The 21752-nt window shown below is 38.8% G+C and overlaps 1 protein-coding gene across 6 annotated transcripts in view; it reads left to right on the top strand.

The window, feature by feature from the left end:
* The window catches only part of RBBP8 (RB binding protein 8, endonuclease), a 110338-nt gene extending 94119 nt beyond the window's left edge, over window positions 1-16219 (top strand). For 5 of the 6 annotated variants that reach the window (XM_073898416.1, XM_025886763.2, XM_073898415.1 and 2 more), the window contains 4 exons: window positions 4256-4325; window positions 8709-8805; window positions 12406-12547; window positions 13882-16219. In XM_073898416.1, coding sequence (XP_073754517.1) covers window positions 4256-4325; window positions 8709-8805; window positions 12406-12547; window positions 13882-13979 — 407 coding nt within the window. In that variant the 3' untranslated portion in view covers window positions 13980-16219. The remainder of the gene's footprint in view (window positions 1-4255; window positions 4326-8708; window positions 8806-12405; window positions 12548-13881) is intronic. The other variant, XM_025886764.2, reaches the window with a different exon arrangement.
* Window positions 16220-21752: the final 5533 nt, after the last annotated feature.

Below are 21752 nucleotides of genomic sequence, written 5' to 3'. Positions count from 1 at the left end.
GGTGGCTCAGTCAGTTAAGTGTGCCTTTGGCTTGGGTCATGATCCTGGGGTCCTGGGACCAAGCCCCTCCTCAGCAGGGAGCCTGTTTCTCCCTCTCCCTCTGCCTCTGTTCCCGACTCAGTTCTCTCTTGCTCTGTCTCTCAAAAAAATAAATAAAATCTTTTTTAAAAATTTTTTAAAAATAATAAAATTCTTTTCATTAGAAGCAGGGTTTATAGGGCAAGGTAGCATTCAAAAGAAGAATACTCTAAGTGAAATTCTTAACTAGATAATCTGAATTGAAAGTTAAAATTTTTGCAAAATGTCTCATTTTCTTTTTGTGAGTAAAAAAGGAATTTTTAGTCTAGTGAAAGGGTTATATATGAACACACCTTCTGCTTTGGAATAGTCTGTCTTGATTATGTTTTCCTCGTGCTCCCATTAGTTTTTAAAAAAATACAGCCCTGGGGCGCCTGGGTGGCTCAGTCATTAAGTGTCTGCCTTTGGCTCAGGTCATGATCCCAGGGTCCTGGGATCGAGCCCCACGTCGGGCTCCCTGCTCCGCGGGAAGCCTGCTTCTCCCTCTCCCACTCCCCCTGTTTGTGTTCCCTCTCTCACTGTGTCTCTCTCTGTCAAATAAATAAATAAAATTTTTAAAATAAAGACATACATACATATATACATATAGCCCTTATGAGCTCAAAGTGAATGAGACCCTAACCACAGGTACAGAACAGCAGGCTTTTGCTTGCTCAGTCCATAGCAAAAACTTGATCCAAGCCAACTTTTGTGATAAAAATTTACAACTGTTCAGTTCACTTTTTTCATCCAAGAAGAGCCTTTTGCTAATTGTTTTCACTTAAAAAGGCCAGGGGGATATTCTTTTACAAGATATAATCATTAATTTCTATCCTTTTTTTTTTTTTTTAAGTTACATCTCACACTGACCATCTCAAAATTTCTTCTCACTTCTCTTGTGGCAGTGCTGCACTGTTTGATCTCTGGAAACTTCTGCTTCCTAGAGTATCCCAAGACTGTTTTCTTCCTCACATATATTTTTCTCTCATGCTTCTATTAACTACCTCTGCGTCTCTAGTTTGTCTTCTCTGATGAATCCCAGTCCTGCATTTTCTTTCAGGAAATGTAATGTAAATGCAAATGCTACTTTTGTGTCTCTTCAACAACTTAAACTTAACATATCCAAACCAGGTTCCATTTATTTCTTACCAAATATTTCTTACCAAACCTTTCAGGCTTTTTCATTTTTCCCAGTCACCTAGCATATAGTTTACGATTTTATTGTCCATTTATTTCATGTTCTTGACCCTCATATCACAAAGTTCTACCTAGTCTTTTAGGAAAGAACAAATTTCAGGGAGGATATCAAAAGCTTGGTTCTAGACATGTTAATACTTACTAGACATTCAATGGAAATGTTAGTAGGTAATTGATATGTGTCGAGTTTGGACAAAACAGCCAGAATAAAGAAATGATTTCGGGGGCAGGAGGTCAACAGCAAGTAGATAATAGTACTTAAGGCCCTGAAACTGAGTGAGATCACCAAAGTATAGAAAAGAGAAGCATTTCAAGTTCTGACCTCTGGGCTATGGCAACTTTGAAAGGTTGGAGAAAGAAAGAGGAATCAGCAAAGGAAATTGAGAAGGAGGTGGAGCCAGTGAAGTAGGAGGGAAACAAGAGTATGTGCTGCTTGTGGACACCAAGTGAAATGTTTCTATATATATATATATCCTAGCCTTGTCCTCTCTCTTCTGAACCCCAAACTATTCAAATCAGAAATCTTTATTTTCTACCCAAATTTGATCCCCCCCACCCTCCGCCACCTTTCCTGGTCTCATTAAACCTCAGTAACTATCCTCCCAGTTACTAAAGATAGAAATGTGGGAGTCATATTTGACTTCTTCTTTTACCTCTTCATGCCCAGTCTGATACCCTGGCAATACCATCTCCAAAATATGTTTCATATCACTTCTCTCCATCCCTGTAGCCACTGTCCTAGTCTAAACCACTCTTCTCGCCACCTGTTCTACTACAGGCCTCCTGACTAGTCTTTTATGACAGTTGTTTCTCTCCAGTCTATTCTCTACAGAGACTCCAAACTCATTTATTTTAAATGTAAACTAGATTGTATTATTTTCTTATTTAAAAACCCTCAGTGAGGGGCGCCTGGGTGGCTCAGTCATTAAAGCGTCTGCCTTCAGCTCAGGTCACGATCCCAGGGTCCAGGGATCGAGCCCCACATCAGGCTCCCTGCTCGACGGGAAGCCTGATTCTCCCTCTCCCACTCGCCCTGCTTGTGTTCCCTCTCTCACTGTCTCTCTCTCTGTCAAATAAATAAACAAAATCTAAAAAAAATAAAAACCCTCAATGAAAAGATATTTGGCCGGTAAGCACATGTAAATATGCTCAACATTATTGGACAGGAGGGCCTGAGATACTACTTCACACCTACTGAAATGGTTAAGAAGATTGGTAATAATCTGACATTAGCAAGAGTAAAGAGCAACTGGAACTCTCATACTCTGCTGGTTAGGTATATAAAATTGTGCTGTGGAAAAGAGTTCAGCAAGGTTTTTTTAACAGCTTTATTGAGGTTTGTCAGGTTTTTATGAAGTTATGTATACACCCAGCATAGTACCCAGCAATTCCACTCCTAGGTATATAAACAAGAAAAATGAAAACACTTTCGCAAAGCATTGTGTTCAAGAATGTTCATAGCAGTGCTATGTGCAGTAGCTCAAAACTAGAAATAACCCATATGTCCATCAACAGGTGACTAAATATGAATTGTGGTAAACTCATTTAATGGAATACTACTTGTCAACAAAAAGGAGGGTACTCGATTCAACAATGAATCTCCAAAACCTACTGAGCTATAAAGATCCAAAAGATGGAAAAGAGTACATATTATGTAATTCCATTAATACAAAGTTCTAAAACAGGCGTAACTAAGCTGTGGTGGCAGAAATCATCCCTCCGTAGGGGGAGGGAAGAGACATCAGAGAACATTCATCTGTTTGAGAAGCAGAAGAATAGGAGGAAACTTCTAGGGGTGATGCAAGTTCTCTCTCTTGATTTGGATGGTAGTTACACTGGAGTAAACATTTGTCAAAATTAATCCTAGTATACTTAAAATCAGTGTGTTTTCTGTATAAATTATCCCTCAGTAAGTAGATTCTTTTCAAAAGTCTTCAGTGGTTTGCCTTTGCATTCAAACTCCTTTCAGCCTCTAGGGCCCATCATGATCTGGTGCTTGCCCACATCTCCGATCTCATCTTTCCTAACACCTTTCTTCACTCAATCTCAACCACACTGGCCTTCTCTTAGTTCTTATAACATACCAAACTTTTTCCCATCTCAGGACCTTTACCTAGAACATTCTCCACTCCTGCTTCTTGTGGCTGACTTCTTTTTATTCATCAGTTACCACCTTCCATGTCCTTCCTCAGAAAAGCCTTAGCTGTCGACTTGCTTAATGTCTTTTTCCCTCACTGTGGTATAGACTCCATGAGGACAGGAGACCTGGTTTCTCTTGTCGGACATTGCATGTCCCCAGAACTTAGCACCATGCATGATAAATTTTGATTATTTGAATACACAATAGCAGTTGGCTGTTTGCTGTTTGGGTCTAGACAACTTGGGATTCGGGTCCATGAGCTCTCGTTCTTATTTTGTCACCAATTTTCTGATAAAATTCTTTAACCTCTATTTCGTAGTTAATCTACCTCAAAGACACATTATAAAAATCAGTGGGACTGGGGCTCCTGGCTGGCTCAGTCAGTGGAGCATGTGACTCTTGATCTCAGGGTCGTGAGTTTAAGCCCTACATTGGGTGTAGAGCTTACTAAAAAAAAAAAATCAGCAGGACTAATAAGTGAAACATATTAGAAGCTGTCTTATTGTTGTTTGGTGCCAAATGATAATGGGCATCAGAATAATTCTTTTGAAGTCTAAAATAACTTTATATATAATCTACACATATGTACATACACTTTGTATATATAGTTTTTAAATCTAAAATAGTTTTATAGGTAAGATTTTTATCTCTAGTAATTCTGAGGTAAACAAGATAATCAGCACCCTCCTCATTATGCAGATGAAAAAGAGAAAATTAGTTACAGAAAATTTAAACGAGTTGTCCAAGAGCCTGAAGTATGAAATCCAATAAGAATGAAGTTTTGATATAGGTCATTCTTGTTCCAAAAAAGCTATTTCTCAATTTTGCATTCAGTTTGTGGTATGTGTGTTTTGTTTACAGTTCCTGGTGATAAACAAGATAAAGTCAAACAAAAAGCATTTGTGGAGCCGTATTTTAAAGATGATGAAAAGTAAGTTGGTCTTGATTAATACCAGTGATATGATTGGAAGTACAGCAGAGCTATCTTTGTCAGAATACCTCTGAACTGTTAAATTGCTACTTTGGTTAAAGTCAAGTTCGTATCATTTACCTTATGTTCTTAACCAAAAAGAGGGACTCAAGCATAAAAAGGACAAATACTACAAATAAGGAAATTTATATTACCACTACTTTTTTTGACAGTGGTAATAGTTATTTTCTCTCTTTTTTATAACAAATGTTTTTATTCCTGTTCTGTTTTATTAGGGACTTTATTTGAACTTCAGGAATTTGTTATATACTGTAACTGTTATATAGTATAAGACTTTAGGTGGCAAGCCTTAGGTTGTGCTTGAGAATTACCGCATGAGGATTTTTAAACCTTAAAAGAAAAACTGAGCATCTTGATTTTGAACCATAATGCTGCTTTGTGCCTTTTATTCAAAGATGGCAAATTTTTTTTTTTTAAGATTTTATTTATTTGAGAGAGAGAGAGAGCACAAGCAGGGGGAGGGGCAGAGGAAGAGGGAGAAGCAGCTTCCCTGTTGAGCGGGAACCCAACATGGGGCTCAATCCCAGGACCCTGAGATTATGACCTGAGCTGAAGTCGGATGCTTAACTGACTGAGCTGCCCAGGCTTCCCCAAAGATGGCAAATTCTATAACTTTTAATCATGTACTATTCATTTTAGAAGTGAATTTAATCATAGTAATTCAATTCAAAAAATTTTTTTGTTTTTTTTCTTCAAGTTTTACAATGTTAGCAAATTGAGTCACTCAATAAGCAAAGTTTATTTTATACTTATTTCTGTTGAGAATTTTAGGGATCTGACAGGCCAAGACGAATTTTTATTGATGCTGTAAGACTATTAGACAAGAGCTGTTGTTTTGTTGCTAAATGCTTAATTCTTTTCCTTTATTTACCAGTTCTCCAAAGAAATAGTACTCTAGCATCCCAAATGTGACTGGGGAGTTTTTATTTGTGGTGTCATTACGAACTCATGGATTTAAATGTTTCATGTGTTTTAGTCAAACCACCAGGGTTGCTCATTGCCATAGTTATTATTTCTAGATCTTTTAGGTGGACAGAGTTAGGAATAAGGTTTTTGTTTTGTTTTTTAAGATAACTACACTTTTTCATATTGATAGCTCCAGTTCAAGTTCAGAACTACAGGATTTTGGGGGCGCCTGGGTGGCTCAGTCATTAAGCATCTGCCTTCGGCTCAGGTCATGATCCCAGGGTCCTGGGATCGAGCCCCACATCGGGCTCCCTGCTCAGCGGGAGGCCTGCTTCTCCCTCTCCCACTCCCTCTGCTTGTGTTCCCTCTCTCGCCGTGTTTCTCTGTCAAATAAATAAATAAAATCTTTAAAAAAAAAAAAAGAACTACAGGATTTTTACATAACAACCTCTTCTGTCTCATATCTGTACCTACTTTCCCCCTACTGAGAATCCCACTTCTCAGTGCTACCCACATAATTTCTCATTTAACTTTATTCTTTAATATTTAGAGCAGTCTCAGAATAATATAAATTATCACCAATAATATGATTTATGAAAATGGTTTAAGATGTCTTTGTGGGCTTTTTGTTCTTAAGATATATTCTATTAGAACAACCATGTTATCTGCATCTTTTTTTTTTTTAAGATTCTTTTTTTTTTTTTTTAAGATTTTATTTATTTGACAGAGACACAGCAAGAGAGGGAACACAAGCAGGGTTGGGGGAGAGAGAGGGAGAGCAGACTCCCGCTGAGCAGGGAGCCCGATGTGGGGCTCAATCCCAGGACCCTGGGCTCATGACCTGAGCCGAAGGCAGACGCTTAACAACTGAGCCACCCAAGTGCCCCTGCACCTTTTCATAAAATAAAAATTCTAAAAATGAAAAGAAAAGGTGTATCTATCTATAATAATAAATGTACAGTCCAGTCACTGTGTTTTAAAACCATCTGGAATAATTATTTTTGGGGCAGGTATGCCACTGACTCAGTCCCTAGGTTTGTTTTATTTTGCTTTTGAATTTTGTAGTTGTTTTTTATCTTTAATTTTTTTTAATTATGTAAAATATGTACATGGTATCAGAGGCTACAAAACAAGGTATATTCAGATATGTCTAGTTTCCATCATTGTCCCCTTTACCCTATTAGCTCCCTCCCCCTAAATGTAACCATTTAAAAACCATTAAAAAATACGGTTTTCAATCAATTTTAAAAAATAAAAGCTGATATCTGTACAGAAATATATTGTCATTCTCTCTCCCCTTAAACAAATGGTAGAATGCTATATATATATACTTTTCTCTGTTTTGCTTTTGCTTTTCTCATTTAAGTATGTATCCTGGAACATCACTCGTAATAGCATATAGTGGTATTCCGCATTTCCCTTTTTAGCTGTATAGTACTTTATTGTTTGTACTGTAGTTTATTCCTTAGTAATGAGTATTTGGGATGTTCACGGTTATGCTACACAGAATGCTGCAGTGAATAACGTTGTACATTTTCTTTTCATATTGTTGTGTATCTTTGGGATAGATTCCTTGAAGTAGGCTTGCGGAGTGAGAACTGTCATTTCAAATGTTTCATATTGAAAGTTCACTAACTTTTTAAGAGTGTGAGTAGTTTTATTTATTCTGAAACCATTAAATAGCTGGAGACACAAGAGGTGGGTATAAGACATGAGGACAGTAAAAGTTAAGATTAGCGTTGTTCCTTTCCCCACAGACAATACTAGCAAACCCTGGGAAGATGGGTTGTGTTGTATGAGGGACAAGAAGCTTAGTCATCTCTCAGGCGATGCTTTAAGGTCTAGTACAGATGCCAGTCTGCTAGGAAATTCCCTGCAGCATTAGAACAATAGTAGCAGAATAAATAATACTCGAGAGGATACGGCCAAAATGTATTCTGTATAAACTTTTAAGAGTCCATAAACCATTTGAAAGAAAGCAATTTTTATCTGTCCTTTTAACTTACAGATTGCTCTAAAGTTGAGAGTTTTTGGGCTTAAGCTCCCACAAGACCTATAACCTCATATACTTTGACATAGAGCAATTAAAGCTTCCTTTTGAGAGAAAGTGCTTGCCAACTAGAGGGGCATGTGATCAGAATGCCTCAGAGGAGTAGATATGTTACCAAGTAGTTTTACAAATCAGTTTTTGTGAGTCAGGCTCTTGAAGCTCTCTGGGGATGTTTCTATTATAAACAAATATGTAGGGCACCTGGGTGGCTCAGTTGGTTAAGCGACTGCCTTCAGCTCAGGTCATGATCCTGGAGTCCCTGGATCGAGTTCCGCTTCGGGCTCCCTGCTTGGTCGGGAGTCTGCTTCGCCCTCTGACCCTCCCCCCTCTCATGTGCGCGGTCTCTCTCTCTCTCTCTCTCAAATTAAAAAAAAAAAAAAATCCATATAAACAAATATGTATACCATCACTTAAGTCTTCATTTACCTATTTGTTTGGACTTTTCTATATTGAGCTTTAAAACTTAAAGGAGGGTACAGTATATTAAAAAGTTCTGTACTTCCTGCTTGCTTTTTCTTCCCAAAGCACTCTGTATCTCATTAATCCACACCTCAGTGGCTTTGACCCTCCTAGGTTCCCAGTAGTTCTCAGTAGGATCTGATCCATTTAAGGACAAGCACAAATAATTGTTCCTGACATTTTAAAGAATCCAGGGTGAGTGGAGGCAGCACAAGAAATTTTTAGAGAAAATGACCCATGAACGTACAAACAGAAGAATCTCTTTTTTGAGGAGGGGAGTAGGTTAGCCCAGAAATGTAGGTTCTTAAAGAAAACTGAGTTAACAGGCAGTTACTCTCTTTCTTGGTTATGTTATAGAGTACCAATTCCTGACTTCAATAATATAATATTTCTTTATAAATTAGGTTATTTTAGGGGCACCTGGATGACTCTGTCAGTTAAGCATCCGACTCTTGATTTCAGTTCAGGTCATGATCTCAGGGTTGTGAGATCGAGCCCCACTTGGAGCCTGCTTGGGATTTTCTCTTTCCCTCTCCCTCTGCCTCTCCCCCCACTCACTCACTCTCTCTTTCTCTGAGTAAATACATAAACTAAATAGTAATAAATTAGGTTATTTTATATATTATTTTCAGCCAATCGGAGGCAAAAATAGGAATAGTTATCTTTTTCAGTTAGAGAACAATATACATAAAAATACCTGATATAGAGTAAGCACCTAATAAGTATTTAATGAAGAATGCATGAAAAAATATGTTTTTCTAACATAGTAAACATTTCAAATAAAATGAATGAATGTTTTGGGATTATTTCTCCTCTGCGCCCTCACCTTCATTAATTAAAAATCTAAACCAAAGATCTTTGTAGTAACAAATGGATTAATTTTTAAATTTAATTCATTTTTCTTCCAGAGAAACTAGCTTACAAAATTTTCCTCATATTGAGGTAGTTCGGAAAAAAGAAGAGAGAAGAAAATTGCTTGGACACACATGTAAGGAATGTGAAATTGTAAGTATAAATGTAAATACTGTCCAGTGGGTTTTTTAAAATACGGCTTTCTAGATTAGAAATGCATGATTTAAAAATCATAGATAGAGACCATATTTGTATCTAGAAAGCTCGTTTGAGCCAGGAATAGCAGGATGGATAAATAAAGAGCACACTGGCTGTGATTTGGGGGATCTAAATACTTGGAAATGAAAGCCCTCAACCTCTCAGATTTTCATTAAGTGAATCTGGAACCTAAGCCCTCGTTCTTTTTACCAGCTTAAGATATCTGTGCCGTTTTTCTTTTCTGTTTTTATTTGTATTTGTTTTAATTTCTTTCCCCTGGTGTTATATTACAGCAAAGGCCCTTCCTTATTCATATACTATTTGGGGAAAATTCTGATATTTTAGTAGGAAACTTTAATGTTTATTACTTATCCCAGCACTCTCCGGAAATGACATATATTCATAATCAGTTTTTTCTAAATAACTGGTATAACCATAATTTCTTAACTTTTCCCCCAAACACTCCTTCTTAAACACAATGTGATGAGCAGGCTCTATGTCATCCTTAGAACACAATTATATTTTCCTCTTATACATTGGCTGTCTTGGACTAGTGAAGCAGAAGTAGTACTAACCATCCACTCACTAAATATCTCAGGCAGGTTCTGTGTTTTCTTGAAACATGTTTTTTTAATTTCTTCCCTTGCTGTCTGTTAACTATTAGATGCCTGCCTCTAGTGATTTAGTTCCCTTTTAAATTTTCTTTTTAACAGCTGTGGGCTAGAAAATTTGAAAACCAAGCAGATTAAAGTTATTTATGGATAGCTTGTAGTTCAGGTAAGCATTTGGTGAAAAATAGGCTCTAACTACCAGTGGGAGTGTAAATAGAGATCGCGATTTTGGAAAGCAATTTGGCAGTACAAGCAAAATCTGTATCATGAGTTTTCATAACACAAATTGAACATACCATGATTTCTTAACTAAAGAACATGGTCAAGCCTCCAGTTTTTAGTTAAGACCATAATTCTTTACAATCTGGAACTAACACTATCAGTTAGAAAAAAGCTCTTGTGCTAGAAGCACTGTTAATTTGCTTTCCTTCTCTCAGTAATCATTTCCTATGCTGTCTGTTATTCAGTCTCTAAAAACTGTCGTCTCAGGTGCCTGGGCGGCTCAGTAGGTTAAGCATCTGCCTTTAGCTCAGGTCATGATCCCGGGGTCCTGGGATCGAGCCCCATGTCAGGCTCTCTGCTGGGAGCCTCCTTCTCCCTCTCACTCTCCCTCTGTGCTCCCCCCTCCAAATAAATAAAATCTTTAAAACTAAATAAATAAAAACCATTATCTCGGTACATTTTATTCCAATATTTTTGTTAAGATAGGAGATAAATCTGTTCCCTGTTAACTCTCCCATGACCAGGAGCAAAAGTGCCAGTCCTATGTATTTAAATACTCTCTATATGCTTACAGTTCTTAAATGTATCCCAGTGTCTTCCACCCGTGGAATATGTAGTACACATGTGGAAGTATAATAATCATCTCAAATTTCACCATGTCCAAAAGCAAACAGAGTTTCTACCGCTGATTCCCAAACCTCACCTGAGTCTCCTGTATGTCCATTCTTCTGGCCGTTTAAACCAAAGCTCTTATAGTTATCCTCTCTTCTTTCACATCTCAGTAACAAATCTATCAGCACATCCCGTCAGTTCTACCTTCAAAGTGTATCCCATTTCTATCCACTTGATATCACCACCACTAAACCCCTGGACCAAGGCACCATTTCATCTTGTCTGGACTATTGAAATAATTTGTTTCTAAGTGCTTTCCTTCTGTTGTTTTATTTTAATCAACTCTTTTTGGAAAAGCTGTGTTGAGAATTCCCATATACCTCTGTCCTCACTTTTCTTGTTTATACTTGTCTCTTCACAGTGTATGTTCTTTGTTTTTAAAGCAAGGTATTTCTGAGATGTTAACGGTTTTTCTTGCCCCCAGTGGGGAAATTGGGATTAAAGGTCCTTCTGTCGGCACTAAGTGCTTAAGTTCCTGGCCTCCCTGCGGGAGGGGAGAGGGAGTCAGGGAGAGGGAGTCAGGGATGCAGGGTGTCAAGACACAGGACAGGGCCTGAGGGCGGGCGGCAGCCCAGGGCAGCTTGGGTAGGACAGACATCGGCTTGGTTTCTGTCTTCACCGTGTGCTTTAACACAATGAATGATCTTTTGTTTCCTGATGATCTTTTTAGAATAAAAATTAAATCATGCCTTTTCTCTGCCCGAAACCCTTAAATGTCTGACCATCTCACTCAGAAATAGAACCCAAAGTCCTTATCAAGGACAGCAAACTCTGGCACCCCACTTCCTCTCTGATTTTATCTTCTACCACTCTCCCAGTTGTCCGCTGTGTCACAGCTACACCAACCCACTGTTGCTTCTGTACGTGTTGTAATTTGGTGGCAGTGTTTCTCTAAATTGATTGATAACTGTTATTCTCTAGTTAGGGTCGTCCCATCCCATGTCCAGGCCATGGTAACAAAGGCTTGTATTCACAGCAATGAGAAAGATGAAAAAGATAACCCCCAAAAAAGTTGTTTCAGAGGTACTCAAAAAACCTTTCCTTCAAACTTAAGTTTTAGCCCTTAGGGTGCCACTTTCAATAGAAGATATCATCAGTAAATTATCAATTTGACTTTCAGTTTCTCAAGTTTGAGGTGGAATTGGCTGGATTGTGTGATCCTGTCGCATGTTCTATTAAATTTTACACTGCTGCTTTGTTTTCTTAGGTCTAGAGCTTGAAGGACCTGTACATTTTTTACATATAAATTTTAACCTTGTTTTTATGAAGTTCAAGTTCTTTGGGTTGCAGTTGCAAGAAATTATATGTCTTTGATGGTAACTGAAAAATATGGTTTAAAGGGGGAAAGTCATAAATCTTGCAACATTCAAAGCTAAACTTTAATTCGTAAAAACTTGGATAAGAAAATTACTTCAAGGGCGCCTGGGTGCTCAGTTGGTTAAGCGACTGCCTTCGGCCCAGGTCATGATCCTGGAGTCCCAGGATCGAGTCCCGCATCGGGCTCCCTGCTTATTAGCAGGGAGTCTGCTTCTCCCTCTGACTCTCCCCGCTCTTGTGCTCTTTCTCTCTCTCTCATTCTCTCTCTCTCAAATAAAATCTTTAAAAAAAAAGAAAGAAAATTACTTCAAAACACACATGTTATATCCAAATAACACTGACAAAAATGCTGTTCCAAATACAGTTTTTGTTACTGGCCTAACAGTTGAGTTTGCACTGGTAGATAAATCAGCTGCATCACTCAGCACACTATAAAGCTTAGCTGGCAGTTTTTGTTTTTGTTTTTGTATTGTAAGACTTTATTGATGAGAAGAGCAGCATATTGGTTAGCATTCTGATACAAGCTCCTTTTCTCAATTGTGGAGTAAACACTTCACAGACCAGCACTAGTTACTGTTAGTATTAATTACTAATATTATCTTCAGTGAGTGTTGTTTTCCTTAACCTGCTGAATACTTTAACAGCTTTCTTAGTAGCTTCTAGTTTATAATCAGTAAGCCTAACGGTCCATTTATTATTTCTAAGTGAAAAACTTACCAGTTTTTATTATTAGTATTATGCAGATATTCCAGCAGAAGAAAGAGAAAAGAAATTGGCTTCCTGCTCGAGACATCGATTCCGCTACATTCCACCCAACACACCAGAGAATTTCTGGGAAGTTGGTTTTCCTTCCACTCAGACGTGTATGGAAAGAGGTGAGAGTACAGATTATAACATCTTGGAATTCTTTTTTTTTTAAATACTGTATATGCTCAAATCTAACCATTAGACTTTTCCCCCATGGTTCCTCTTACCTTCTGCTCAGGGGCTAGTTCAGTGACATAAAAACAAATTCGTAAAGATAAAAGGCTCACTTTTAACCCTGAATAATGTCATTGAAATCAGAGATTGTGTATAATCACTTTAATATGATTGTGTATTCATTATCCTCATTTATCATTCAAATTTCAGAAAGTTAATTTCTCTTATCCTGTCATCAAAATGACTTAATAAAATAATAACATACAAAAGTTGCCAGCAAAGTTATATTGTTAAAAAGAGAGCATCTCTTTAAAGCAACTAGTCTGAATTTTAGGTTTTAAAACCTCACTTATCCAGAATGCTGGGTATTTATAAACCACATCTGAGTAAAAAGAACCTTTGTTTGGAGGACCGTTGCAACTAGCTCCTTCAACTATGGCACTGACATTTAATATGATTTGAGAATATATACAGCTTTGAAGCTCCAGATATTGAGTAGAAAGATAGTTTTTCCAAAAGATGCAAAGTCTCTTGTAGCTATTACCATATTTTCACTTTCCCCATTAACAAGCCAAATTACATTCCCTTTGACATGATGACACTGCCTGGTCATCAAATAGAATTAAACAATCTGCATAGAGCCTGTGTTTGTACACCTACCATGGCCTTCAGAGGATATGGCCGAGTGCAAACCATATGATTCAAGATGCCTTAGGAGAACCGGATGGTTGAGGAGTATAGGGGCACGGGACGCCTAGGTGGATCATTCGTTGGGGCATGTCGTTTGAAGAAGTAGCTGCCACAGAAAGTCTTTTTGATAAGCACATGGAATTATAATAATGAAGAGTTCTTTTTTGTCCCCATTTGCAATCTGGAGGAGGCAGACTAGGAAAGTTCTTAAGAGCTCTGGTTCTGGAGGTTAGATGGTCCTTGGGCAAAGTCCCAGCTCTTCCACTTCCGTAGCTTTGTGAACTTTAGCAAGTTCTTTAACTTCCTTGGGTCTCCGTAACCTCATCTCTGAAGGAAATATAGTAGAAGCTACTTCAAAGGAATGTGAGCATTAGCTGAGATAATGTATACAATACACTTGATAAATGTTTGCTGCTATTGTTAGTATAAACAAGGAAACTGATGCTAAGTAGTGAAATCTTTCATTAACATTGCACAGCTAATAATCAGAAGACCATGTAAACTAGAATACGTTAAATGAGACCAATGTTACCTGGTACACGCTGAAAGAAATACATGTTGCAAATACAGTCTTCTAAATCTGTCATTTGTTTTTAAGGTTACATTAAGGAAGACCTTGATCCTTGTCTGCGTCCCAAAAGACGGCAGCCTTACAATGCAATGTTTTCTCCAAAAAGCAAAGAGCAGAAGACATAAATGTTGAAGCAAAAACAGGATAGAAGACAGTTTGTTTCTTTTTAGTTATTTATAGTTAAAGTTGGTATTAAACACTGATTTTTTTTGATCTTCTGTAAACTGACTTATAAATCATTTTTCTATTGAAAGTGTTTTTAAATGGCATTTACCCACCACACAACTATTTAAAATGTGGATGTGCTTATGTTTTATTGTCTTGCTTTTGCACCTTTAAAACAATAAGGTGCTTTCATTTTGCACTCTAACTTAAGAGCTATTTACTTTATTTGGTAATACCTAATTACAATTTTGAAAATATGATAGTGTAGTCTGTGATTTGTTGCCTTTCTATCTTTTCTTTTTACTCGACCTTCTCTTGGTATTTACATTCAGCAGTGGCTTTGTGTTAATCACTACAAATTTTCATTCTCTTAATCACTTGCACTTCTTTGGGTCGTTCCAGTGTCTGACATTTAAGTCTTTAAAAAAAAAAAAAGGCTAAATTTTAATAGTCCTTTTAACTTTCCAGCTTCTTTCTTTTGTTTACTTGAAATGAGCTGCTGTTCTGTAGTGCATTCCTTTGGAGCCTCAACCACAAATATCAACCTTTCTTCCTTTTTCATATATTACAAATTAACATAGTTCTTTGATCTGATCATAATATTCCAGGTCTTCACATGGTCTCTTTTCATTATACTTTTCTGGTGCAGTTTTCCAGCTGAATTTGTCAAGTTCTTCTCTGCCCATGTATTCAAGTTCAGTAATATTTCTCTGGAATGACTGATATTTTAACTTCCAGTTTGGCAACAAAATAGATTTCTCTATCAGCAAATTTCTGTTCCTCTAGGACCTAGTATCTGAGTCATCAAGATGACAGACCACATCTGTGTCACCATTTCCAGTGGCGTTTTGTTTATCAGTGTCTTTTTTGAGTATTTCTTTAATCCCTATCTTGCCAGTATTGCTTAAGCAGGAGAACATGAGACACTGAATGGAATGCCTCACTAAAATCTCACCCTTTACATAAAGCCCTTCTCAGTGTTCCTAAGAATCTCTGCTTAGTCTCATCTTCATTGATCAAGGTTCTCATATGAATAAGTGACATCAGTTTGTGTTCTCACAGAGAGGATCACAAAAGAAATCACATATACTGAGTATCTACTGTAAGTCAGACCCCTTATGAGCATGCATGGCTTGGCTCTGAATGTGATCGGAATTTTTTTACAACCCTATCATAGCTTCTATTCAGCACTTTTCTTCACTTCCCAAATTGTTTATCCTATGTTTGATTTTTGTTCCCTGTTGGCAGTCAACCAATCTCTCCAAAATAATAGCAGCCATTCAGTGGTAACTTGCTATATGCCAGGAACTGTATTATACTCTTTACATAGATTTTTCTCTTTTAATCCTTGAATATCTTGTGAATTCATGTTTCAGCTTAACATTAAGCTGCAAAAAATGGACCCAAAAACCAGATTAAACAACAAATGACTGGTTTTATTTTTCTCACGTTAAAAAGTCAAGGTCAGCAGTTCAAGGCTAGTAATGCAGCCCCATGATGCCCTCATAGACCCAGATTCTTCCAACTTCCTGCTCTTTCATACTTTGTATGTGGCCTTCATCCATGTCACTATAAAGCAGTTATGCCACCTCTGTCATCATGTCCATGTTCTAGACAGAAGGAAAGGAAAAGAAAAAAGCATATGTCATTTGTTTTTGTCCCTCTTTAAAAAGTTTTCCACTTTGGGGCGCCTGGGTGGCTGTCGTTAAGCATCTGCCTTCAGCTCGGGTCATGATCCCAGGGTCCTGGGATCAAGCCCCGCATCAGGCTCCCTGCTCAGCGGGAAGCCTGCTTCTCCCTCTCCACTCCCCCTGCTTGTGTTCCTGCTCTGGCTATCTCTCTCTGTGTCAAATAAATAAATAAACTTTTTTAAAAAATTAAAAATAATAAGTTTTCCGCTTTAAATAAATAAATAAACTTGGGGGCAGGGGGCTTGGCACCTGGCTGGCTCAGTTGGAAGAGCATGCAACTCTTGATCTCAGGGTAGTGAGTTCGAGCCCCACATTGGGTGTAGAGATTTATCACTTAAATAAACTTGAAAAATTTTCCAGAAAGGGACACCTGGGTGGCTCAGTTAAGCATCTGCCTTTGCCTCAGGTCATGACTCCAGGGTTCTGGGACTGAGTCCTGCATTGGGCTCCTTGCTCAGCGGGGAGCCTGCTTCTCCCTCTGCCGGCTGCTCCCTCTGCTTGTGCTCTTTCTCTCTGTCAAATAAATAAGATTTTTTAAAAAAAAAAGTTTTCCAGAAGGCTCCACCCAATAACTTTCCCTGTTTCGCAATGGCCAGAATTGTCACTTGGCTGCCGCTAATAACTAAGAGATGAAATTAGAGCCCAGGATTGCCTAATTCCAGAACCAGAGCTTGTATCCACTATAGTATAGTGGCCAGGAGTCTGAGAGACACCTGGATTGGAACAGGGCACCACAGGATATGCAGTTAGAGCTCTATACCTCCAATGGATTTTCCTTTTTAAAAGGAAGCCTAAGGGGTGCTTCAGTGGCCCAGTCAGTTGAGTGACCAACTCTTGGTTTCCACTCAGGTCATGATCTCACGGTCCTGGGTTCGAGTCCTGGGTGAGGCTCCACACTCAGCATGGAGTCCGCTTGAAAGATTCTCTCTCTCCCTCTGCCCCTCCCCACTGCATTTGCTCACACACTTTCTCCCTCTTTCAAATAAATAAACCTTTAAAAAAATAATAAAAAGAATAACAGCCTAAACAGACAGCAAGCAAGAGATTGCCTGCCTCATAGCTTGACAATAATCTAACCATTCGTAACTAGCATTTTTCATTTTCTCTTCAGTCAGCCTGTGAGGTTAGGTAAACTGAGGTCCCTCTTCCCTTTTCTTTCCCCTCTCTCCTTTTATGTTATTGATCAGCTCTACATTAATATTTTTTAAGATTTTTTATTTATTTGAGAGAGTGCAGAGTGAGTGGGAGAGAACACGAATGGGTAGGGAGAGGGAGAAGCAGGCTCCCCGCTGAGCAGGGAGCCCAATGCGGGGTTTGATTTCGGGACCCTGGGATCATGAGCTGAGCCAAAGGCAGACACTTAACTGACTGAGCCACCCAGGTTCCCCTTATTACTTCATTCCAAGGTAGAACTGGTCAGGGGCGCTGGTAGAACTGGCTCAGTTGGTTAAATATCTGCCTTCAGCTAAGGTCATGATCCCAGGGTCCTGGGATCGAGCCCCGTATTGGGCTCCCTGCTCAGCGAGAAGTCCACTTCTCCCTCTGCCTGCCGCTCCCCCTGCTTGTGCTCTCTCATGCTCACTCTCTCTATCAAATAAATAAAATCTTTTAAAAAAAATAAATGAAGTAAAAAATACTTTTTAAAAACACCTGAGTTAGAGGGATGCATTTAAATGCAAAACTATTTCATGACACATACTACATTCTCAAACTTGATAATGTAGGGGCGCCTGGCTGGCTTGGTCAGTGGACCATACAACTCTTGATCTTGGGGTGGTGAGTTCGAGCCCCATGTAGGGGGTAGAGATTACTTAAAAATAATTTTTAAAATCGTTTCTAAGGGGCACCTGGGTGCCTCAGATGAGTAAGCGTCTGCCTTGAGCTCAGGTCATGATCTCAGGGTCCTGGGAACGAGCCCCACATCAGGCTCCCTGCTTGGCGGGGAGCCTGCTTCTCCCTCTTCCTCTACTGTTCCCCCTGCTTGTGCTCTCTCACTCTATCAAATAAATAAATAAAATCTTTAAAAAAATTTTTTTAATAAAATCTTTTTTTAAAAAAGACAATGTACTGGGGCGCCTGGGGGGCTCAGTCATTGGGCGTCTGCCTTCGGCTCAGGTCATGATCCCAGGGTCCTGGGATCCTTCCTGCTCCGCAGGAAGCCTGCTTCTCCCTCTCTCTCCCCCTGCTTGTGTTCCCTCTCTCGCTGTGTCTCTCTCTGTCAAATAAATAAAATCTTTAAAATAAATAAGGTAATGTACATAAAAGGGCTTTATTCATTTATAAAGCATTAGACATGTTAGATAATATTTAATATAAATATATGTTAATCCTATTTATATGTAGTTTACATAGTTTCAGGCTGCCTGTCAACTTTTTTTTTTTTTAAGATTTATGTATTTGAGAGAGTGGGGGAGTGTAAGAATCTCAAGCAGACTACCTGAGATCATAACCTGAGCCAAAATCAAGAGTCGAAGGCTTGACCAACTAAGCCACTCAGGCGCCTCTGCCTGTAATCTTTTTAAATATATATATTTTTTAAGTAATCTCCACAGCCAACATGGGGCTTGAACTCACAACCCCAAAATCAAAAGTCGCACGTTCCACCGACTGAGCCAGCGAAGTGCCCTGAAGACCTCTGATTTTAAACCTTGAAAACATGTAAAACCTGTAGGTTAGCACTTAACATATAAGTAACACCTTTCCTGCCTTGATAAGCAGGTATCCTGATGAAAGTACGTGAAACCAAAGATTGTCAGAGGCTGTAGTTTCAATGAGTTAATCATGGGTACCCAAATGTATATAGAAGACGTAATATGTTGTCTTGAGAAAAGCACAAAGTGAAACAGAAGATTATTCTCCAACACCTTTCATGTAGTGAAAATTTTCCCAAAGTCCAACTAGAAAGGCTGTTGTTGGTAGGCTCAGCGTGTAAACTGCATCTAGCATATGTGTTTAAAAATGCATAGAAGAGACGAACCATGAGAGACTGGACTCAGAAACAGGGTTTTGGGAGGGGAGTGGGGGGATGGGTTAGCCTGGTGATGGGTGTTAAAGAGGGCACGTACTGCATGGAGCACTGGGTGTTATACACAATGAATCATGGAACACGTCCTCAAAAACTAATGTAGTATATGGTGACCAACATAATAAAATTAATAAAAAAATTTTTTAAAATGCATAGAGGAGGGCGCCGGCTGGCTTAATCTGTAGAGCATGCAAATCTTGATCTTGGGGTCGTGAGTTCAAACCCCACGTTTGGGGCAGAGTTTACTTAAAAATTTTTTTTTAAATAAAAATGCATAGAGCACATTCTCGGGCCCTCTAAAAGAAATAACTGAAAAACTACAAAGATTCTTCCTCAGATTGTCTTCAATTCTTAATTCAGTTACAAAAAAGGAATAGTTTTACATAAACCAAATAGCACTAATACATTTATTTATCAAACATTTATCTTTACCAGGCACAATACTAAGTGCAGTCTCAGAATCAGGCAAAATTTTACAAGTTTCCTCCAAAGAAGCAAGCTTTTAAAGAAACCTACACCTAAAAATCTTATTCTGTTAATCCTGACATATTAACATAACAGCATGGGATTTAATTTTTAAAAATACCACTTCAGAAATGAGCATTTGAAACACATCTCAAATTTTACCATCCAGCTGTCTGTTCTCAGCAATCTTGGCAGTTTAAGAGACATCTCAATATCTTTCTCTTTGCTGAGTTGATGCTGTTAGAATGGTTGCTTAAGAAACTCCAGTGTGTTTACACCTGCATTCGTGAGCATGCACTTAAAGAATTAACAAAACAGTTGTCTGCTGTTGTCAGACCAGCAGAGGCCAGAAGAGAGCTGTTTTTAGAGAATACTCCCTGGAAAGTAGGGGATGAATAGGAAGGACTCTGATAAAAGAAAGTTTCTAGGATGAGTAGGATATGAATCGGGAGCCTTTGGTATAGTAAGGAAGGCTCAGTGGGCAAAAATGAGCTTTCCACACAGCTATTGTTGGAATAAGACAAATGGCAGAGGCAGTAATTCATGGTCTTAAAAAAATACCAAACTTTGTGTAGTTACCATATGCTAGGCATTTGGAGATACAAAGAGATGTGAGATCTTGTTATTACCCCATAGGAGACCAGACATAAACATAGAAAAATGCCTGATAGGTTAAAGAATCTTAGACTGAGTACCAAAAAAAAACGGTAAAGATATAATTAGAATTCAAACTGTGCCTTAGGATAAATTAACCTAGAGAAGCAGAAAGGGAAAGATAATGCACTCCAAGTTGGGAAATTCACCTGAATGTGTAAATGTTAACATACCAAATCAGAAGGGGCCCTAGAGAGAATTTGGTTGCATCCCTTTCCCTTTATAATGAGGAAACAGAAGCCCAAAGGGAATTAGTGACTTGCCAAGATTCCAGTGGGCTAGAACTAGAATGTAGTCTGGGACTTCCGTATGGTGCTCTTTCCCCTTCCTAAGTGCTGGAGGCATACTTCCTAGATACGTGTTACAGCCAGAGAGCAGAGCCAGGGGGTATTAATAAGAGAGGCAGTACACTGGGTCCTAAAGGCAAGACTAAAGAGTTTGGACTTGAGTCTATAGTCCTACAGTTTTCAAACCATTAGTAACATCTCTTTATTAAGATTAAATCCGGGGGCGCCTGGGTGGCTCAGTTGGTTAAGCGACTGCCTTCGGCTCAGGTCATGATCCTGGAGTCCCAGGATCGAGTCCCACATCGGGCTCCCTGCTCAGCAGGGAGTCTGCTTCTCCCTCTGACCCTCTTCCCTCTCGTGCTCTCTGTCTCTCATTCTCTCTCTCTCAAATAAATAAAATCTTTAAAAAAAAAAAGATTAAATCTGGGGATACCTGGGTGGCTCAGTCGGTTAAGTGTCTGCCTTCAGCTCAGGTCATGATCCCAGGGTCCTGGGATCGAGCCCCGCATCAGGCTCCCTGCTCAGTGGGAAGCCTGCTTCTCCCTCTCCCTCTCCCCGGCTTGTGTTCCCTCTCTTGCTGTGTCTCTCTCTGTCAAATAAGTAAAAATCTTTAAAAAAATAAAAAAAACTTTAGCATACATCAGAATCACCTGAAAGGCAGTTACACCACAACTATGGGCCCCACCTCAAAGAAGGGAGGGGCCCAAAACTTAGAATTTCATGTGCTCCCAGGTGATGCTAATGCTGCTGGTACAAGGACCACAAGTACCTAATCATAGGTAGGAGGCTTGATAAATAGAGATTCTTAGGTTCTTCCTGTGGGGATTTTGATTCAGGGGTAGCCTGAGGATTTATAAGCTTAAAAAGTTCCACAGGCACCAGGGTGGTTCAGTCGGTTTCGGGTCAGGTCATGATTTAGGATTGTGAGATCCAGCCCTGTATCAGGCTCCGGGCTTAGAGAGGAGTATGCTTGAGATTCTCTCCCTCTGCTGGTCCTCCTGCCCCCGCCCACTCACACACATGCTCTTGTGTGCATGCTCTCTAAAATATATAAATAAATAAAATCTTTAAAAATATAAAAAGTTCCAGATCATTAGGATGAGGCAAATCTAAGAAATTTTGCTTAGAACAACAGGGAAAATTAAGTAGAAAAATTTTAAGCTTCTGGCATCCCCTTGACTAAAAATATTTTGAGCTAGGTAGTAGTGCATTAATTGAGGTAGAATTATCAGGTTAGCAATATATGTAAGATGATTTTGGGGGGAGGGTAGGGGTAGTCGGGTATCAGAGTCAAGTGTACAAGAAAAAAATTCAATAAACTGTTATAGTATTCTAAGCACAAAGAGCAGCTAGGCCAAGATGATGGCAGTAGGAATGGGGGAAAAAAATTTAAGCAACCACTTCATGGTTGTTATATACCAGAACTCTGGCAGCTGAGGATACAAAGATGAATATGATACCTATCACCAGCTCAGTGGTTATAAGGGACATTATGAAGTAAGAATCAATTGGATGAGGTCTCCCACTGGAAATGAGAAGAGACCCTTGTTCCACATGATATTTATAATTGTAAAACTTTAAAAAACAGATGAATTCATCCATAATTCTGAA

Source organism: Callorhinus ursinus, unplaced genomic scaffold, assembly GCF_003265705.2.
Source record: "Callorhinus ursinus isolate GAN/ISIS: 27379988/994484 unplaced genomic scaffold, GSC_fseal_2.0 scaffold11, whole genome shotgun sequence".
NCBI lineage: Eukaryota > Metazoa > Chordata > Mammalia > Carnivora > Otariidae > Callorhinus > Callorhinus ursinus.
This window is presented reverse-complemented; position numbering and strand designations above follow the sequence as displayed.